Here is a 6,024-nt window from a genome sequence, read left to right on the forward strand (position 1 = left end):
TCGCCCGTGGGCGTCGTTTACCTCTTTGGAGGCATCGTTGCTGTGGTCTGTTCTATTCCTCTCCTTGCTGGCTGAGCTCCGGGGGAAACCTCATATTCGTGTTTGGATTGGGCGATGGTGGCGTCGCTTTTGGAGTTTACACTGGCCGTGGGACCAGTGGTTGTGGGGCTGCGCGGGGTTCGTTGGCGTCTTTTGCGACTGCGGCGATGGCCATGTTAGTCGGTCCTTCCGGCGTGTTCAACAGCTCTCCAGTGTGGGTTTTGCTTCGTCGTCAGGAAGTCGGAGTCGCCATCTCAGCGGGGTGATGCGTTATGACGATGACTTGGTGATGGGTGGCCCGGTCTGGGGATCATGTTCGGTGCAAGCCTTGCATATTGCCCCTTTGAAGCTCGCCATCAGAATTACGCCTCTTGGTCGCTAGCAGGGGTGGTCGCCTGTTTGGCACGGGCCGATGCAGGAGTCATGATCCATTTTCTTGGGCTTTGCGGGGGAAGTCGGAGTCGCCAACTCAAGAGGAGTGTTTTGCGTGATGACGATGACTTCTACGAACTATCTCGACGGCAACTTTCTTTCAGTAGCGTGTGGAGTGAGTGTGGGTGGCTAGGTCGGTCATTGTTGTTCCGGTTTTCACCCCGTTTTCCATTTAATTAACTGTGCACTTCTCTTCTTCTTAATTAATGGATTGAGTCATTTGGACTCCGGTTTGAAAACTGCTGTATGGTTTCAGATGGGAAATGGTTTGCTTTCCGAGCGAGCCCACGACTTGGATCGAGCCAGAGGTGCAACTTGGTGATCCTCAGGGTACCCTTTGACCCCTTTGACCCTTCTTAGTTCAAAGAAATAAACTAGTTTTTCAAAAAATTGTGTCATTTTAAAATTTTAGTTCATTTGGTTGAACTAAGAGGATAATGGATACCTGAGTGTCACGAACTTGTAGCTCTGGATCGAGCAAACTGATCTAAAGGCCCAACCGATCTGGTTCCAGCCCAACCCGGGGAAACACCTTGCTCTGCTGCTTCGAGCCGTTGGGCTTGGGCAGTGGGCACGACGGTTCTTGGCTTCTTGCCGGCATCGGCGACCCGAAGTCACGAGCCACGGGAGTGCACAACACGTGTCATCCTCTCCTGATCCTCTTCTGGCGTTGCCTTCCTCGGTTTCAGTTGGCCCTTTTTGCCGGAAAACCAGCAGCTAGACGTGGCTCCCAGGATGCAGCAACTAGTTTCGAGCGCAGAAACTATGGCCACGCCCACTGGTTCGGCGCCTCCCGGCTCCCGATAAATCCCCGGACGGTCACGCGAGCCTCTCCAGATAAACAAGACACCTCTTTGAAGAGATCTCATAAGTTTCTCTTTTTTCTGACAGTGTTGCTAGCTTGCAATGGACGTGTACATCTCCGAGGAGTACGTGGCCCGGCGGCGCGCCGAGAAGAGAGCAGCGGCACGGAGGGCCGCGATGCTGGCCGACAACGGCAGCGAAGAGGCCAAGACGGGGACGAGCCGGTGGACGGCTGCCTGGGCGAAAGGTGCAGAGAAGGAGTTGGGCAATGCCAATGCTACTGAGAGGAGCCCGAAGGCCGAGGATGTCATCCTTGCCTATTTATCGGCCTAGTAGACCTTGTGTCCCCCACCATTGCATATTTGCATGTGTTGCCAGTGAGTACTGCTTATTGAGTAGGTAGATCAGTAGATTTCGTGATCACCACTTGGCACTTGCCTTGCCGAATCGGCAGATTTTGCTTGCTTGTGCTAGTAGTAGTACTACTAGTTAGCTGAGCCATTTGTACATGTGTGACTTGGCACACAGTTCAGTTCATGGTTAAAATTCTCCGCAGAAAGCGTCGGAGAAGGATTCATGTTCTTCTGTTCATATGATGCATCTACTGGTGTCTGGTAAACAGAAGGGCAAAATTTTACATTCTTGTGATTCTAATCTGCACTAGATTGCAGTAACTACTAAGTACAAATAAGATGAGAAGAAGTTGTTCCCTGTACTGGAAACGTACAAGGATGCAGTAAAAGTACAGACGGTTCAGGGCTTGTGCACTGCCGAATACCCAAGTATATGCTCGTTCTGCTGCCCGGGAGCAGTGACGTACAGCACAACTGATGCGCCCAGTAGTGAGACGACGATGGCGGTGAAGTTTACCATGAGAGCTTCCGAGCTGTACCTGCCTACGCCCGCAGCCCCTGCCTGAAGGAAGGTGATCTTCTCCAGGAACCCCAGCTCCGCCGCGAGCAGTGCCAGCACGTAGGCGACCAGCCCGGCGCGAGCGTGGTATGGGAGCACGGCGCGTCGGAGTGTCGGTGAGGCGCCCGGGAAGAAGAAGGTGGCAAAGCCAGATACCCACTGAAACATCATGGCATCGGAACATTGAGGTTTCAGCTAAGGTAGTAGCCAAACAAAGTAGAAGGTGGCTATTTTCCTACAGTTATCTTATTATGCCACAAACATATCCATCATTTGTAAAAAAACAAGAAGAAAGAATAGCCACCAGAATATGAACAAGATCGCAAAACCAACATTTGTAAAAAAGAGGAAGAAGTAATAGCCACCAGAATATGAACAAGATCACAATACTGTATGTTCACAAAATTCAGTTTGCTGACACTTCAATTGAACTTCTCTTTTTGGAAGCAAGTTACATCTCCCCTGATAAAGTTCATAGTCAACACATTTCATAAGTGAAGAGGAGTGGTAGCACTTAAATTGGCTGATAGGAGTAGAATTTTATAATCTACATGGATGGTTGATGCCCAAAAGTCAATAACAGTGGTTTTAACCTTGCTAGTAGAGATTGTCGAGAGAATTTTATCATCAATTTCCCTAAGGTCCTCTATTAGTTGGTATTACCGTTTAACATTCCAAACGAAACGTGATAGCTCTGTTCTAATGTTTCTCGCTCCCATTATGTCCTGACAACATTTATCCTCTACAGAGAGCACAACCTAACACACAGCTTATAATTTGCTGAGCAACTTCAATATCTCAAAAGGGGCACAAAATGACTCATTTCACATGGCCATTGCACAACTGTAACTAGCTATCGTAGCAACTAAACTTGCCGAAGATGGTCTTCCCCTAGTGGAGGACTCCTTGGAAGATTAACACCCAGTGTTGTATTACTTCAATTTACAGATGCAACAAACAAATGCAAATAACTCATTATTTTAAATCCCACGAGTTACAGTTCATAATGGAAAACGTGTTAGGTTTTGGCATGATGTGTGACTAGGAGAAGTCCCTTTAAATGTAACGGAGTACATTCCATAGATTGTACCTTTATTCAGAGCAAACCTCCGCTGCGGTGGCTGAGATCTTGAGAGATGGAATATTAATCTATGTTTTCGGAGATCTTTTGGCCCAAACGAGCAACAAGAATGGCACAAGCTTCTTATGCAAATTTCGACATTACAATTGGATGAGGAAGGGGATGTTGGTCCTTGGGGGCTTACAGCAAAGCAAATTTTGTTCTGTCCAATGATATGGTTTTAATCGTAAAAGGTTGTGCTTCTCCTGCACAGGTAGTTTTCACGGCTGTGACACAGATCGCTCAATGGAAGTTTCTTCTTCCAGCTAAACGCCAGGAAGCGACAATGACAATGATAAAGAAGATCCAGGATGGACTGTATGGGATGGTTGCTCGAGGAATTGGTTAAACCGCTTTTGTTCTGTTGTTCGTTGGGTTTTTCCCTGATCTGTAAAACTTTGTTGCTTTTGATGTGATGTGTTTGGGCTGTTATGCTTTTGTTGTTAGCTTTCTCTATAAAGCTGGGTCGAAAGACCTCCTTTCAAAAACAAAAATCCCACGATTCAAAGAATTCAGAATATCCAAATGGCAATGATCAATGTGGATTACCTGTAAACCATATAAAAGGATAGCACCAAGTCCAACCCAGGAATGCAAGCTGTAAAGATTATCAATTCCACTTTCATTGTGAAACTTGAAGGCAGCATATACCCCGAACGATCCCAGAAAAAGTGCAACAGCATGAAGAACCAAATGGACTATCTTATTTGTGCCACGATTCCATGGCAATGTTTTGTAGCTCATTATAGCTGCAAACAAATTACAGGTAGCTTAGTCAGTATTCTTTTAACCCCCTTCTCATGGAAGAAGCATCCAGGAAGAGAAGAGAACCTTACCTTCGCTCCCTAGGATGATGAGTCCGATCAGCATAAGCACAGGATGAACCTGCACAGCCGTGAGCTTATGACATTATGAATTTTGAGCATAACGAATCGCCTATATTGATAGTATAACATTAGGAATTTGGTTTAGCAGTAGCTCGAAACAGGGAACTCCAAAATCTCAATCCCATCTGATCGACATACACCCTTAGAATCTACTAGTCTCCAGGAGTACAAATTATATGGGATCAAGCTTCAAAATGGCCTTGAGCAAAATATCTCCCAAGGAAAACCCTGACGAACTCTTATGTCTTAGCCCTGTCTTGTTCCTTCCAACAGAGACGCGTATGATTTATTTTCAGATGGAAAAATAAAGGAAATAAAGAAGCGGCTAAGGCGAGGACGACTAGCACAGTACTTCTTGCTTGCACCGCCATTAACCGCCAGGCATGGGCCATTAAGCAGGGCTCAAGCAGCCTGCAGTACGCAGGAAAAGACATGGATTCGACGGCAATTCAAGATCTAACCTAAGAAAGTGCAGGGGCATTTCCTCAAAGACCATGAGTGCTGAATCCACTACGATCAATCAACACACAGCGAAGGAGATGGGGGGTCTTACGTTAAAGATGAGGCCCTTGTTGGTGGGGGAGTTGAGGGCGAGGCCGCCGCGGAAGTGCACGCACCACAGCAGCACCAGCGCCGCTGCAGTGGCCTCGAGCGCGCGCACCGCCTTGGCCGGCGCCGGCACGGCCATCTCCTCTCAGGCGACAGAGGAATCGAAGTCTTTCGTTTGTCAAGTCAAAACTCGCCGCGATCCAGCCCATGTGCGCGGAGAAGAACTTTTTCTTTAGGGTCAGAAAGACCACAACGCGGAGATGAACTGAAGCAGAGTTCGCATTCGGGCCGACATAGGATGGGACCATGTGAGTAACACGTTGGGTAATTAGGCCCGATACCAAATGGGCCGACATGATCCAATTAGCGATGCTGGCGTGGGCCTCTTACGGGCTTACAGGAGGTGAAATTCCAATCTTTCCTTGCTAAAAAAGGGGGCGACTGATTAAAAAAAGTATATCCCCTCCAAACAATAAGAAAATAAGATTAAAACTACAGTACTATACTTAAGATTTTTTTCAGAAAATATTTGAAATGTTCCACTGTGTTAGTCTGCATCGGATGCTGCATAATGGACAACACGAACCCCGTGGCAGTCACTGTCTCTAGTACACCCAGAGTCCAGCACGAAAAGAGCAATACAATCGTCTAGTACTACAACTAGAATCCCTCGATTCCTTTCCTCCCGTATAATCACACCCGGACGTACTCTACGTAAAGGCGCCCCAGAAACGAACGACGAAGCCGACAGACGCCGCAGTGCCGCACAGAAACCAGTGGCACTTGAATGGGTTTAGTACAATGCTACGTACTCCTACAGACGTGCTCCAGATCAGGAGATCGACATCGCGCTTGCATATATGCCAGCGACGCGGCACCTAACCTCGGAGCTAGCCAACGGCCTGACGCACTCAGGAGTATCACTGGATTGATGCCTGTGGACTATATATACGCATGACTCATGACGCCGCAGCTGTCGTATTCGCCTTTCTTGGAGAAACTTTTCCACTTTCAAGAGATTTCTTGGAGATATTGTAACTACGACGGCTTCAATTTCATCCCCTTTTCTTTTCTTTTCTTTTCTTTTCTTTTGTGCGATCCCTTCTAAGTTCAGTCTCGTGCAAACGTACGCGCTGCAGAACCTTCAGTCAGTTGTGTCTCTATCAATGCCACTGTGGCCGTACTTCTATATGAACTTGCTGAGGAAGTACTCTTGCTCTGTACGTAGCTAGTATTCATTGTCCGGGCTTGTCTACGTTCGTTCGTTCACGCACGGCTCTC

The 6,024-nt window shown here is 47.5% G+C and overlaps 1 protein-coding gene across 1 annotated transcript; it reads right to left on the reverse strand.

The window, feature by feature from the left end:
• Positions 1-1,808: 1,808 nt before the first annotated feature.
• Positions 1,809-4,970, reverse strand: LOC100845313 (probable ascorbate-specific transmembrane electron transporter 1). Its single transcript, XM_003574113.4, has 4 exons — positions 4,748-4,970; positions 4,144-4,192; positions 3,857-4,056; positions 1,809-2,346 (listed from the first exon to the last, which is right to left on the reverse strand). The coding sequence occupies exons 1-4, from the start codon at positions 4,880-4,882 to the stop codon at positions 2,029-2,031; spliced, it is 702 nt and encodes a 233-aa protein (XP_003574161.1). The 5' UTR covers positions 4,883-4,970; the 3' UTR covers positions 1,809-2,028.
• Between the last annotated feature and the right edge of the window lie 1,054 nt (positions 4,971-6,024).

Source organism: Brachypodium distachyon, chromosome 3 (assembly GCF_000005505.3).
Source record: "Brachypodium distachyon strain Bd21 chromosome 3, Brachypodium_distachyon_v3.0, whole genome shotgun sequence".
Lineage (NCBI taxonomy): Eukaryota > Viridiplantae > Streptophyta > Magnoliopsida > Poales > Poaceae > Brachypodium > Brachypodium distachyon.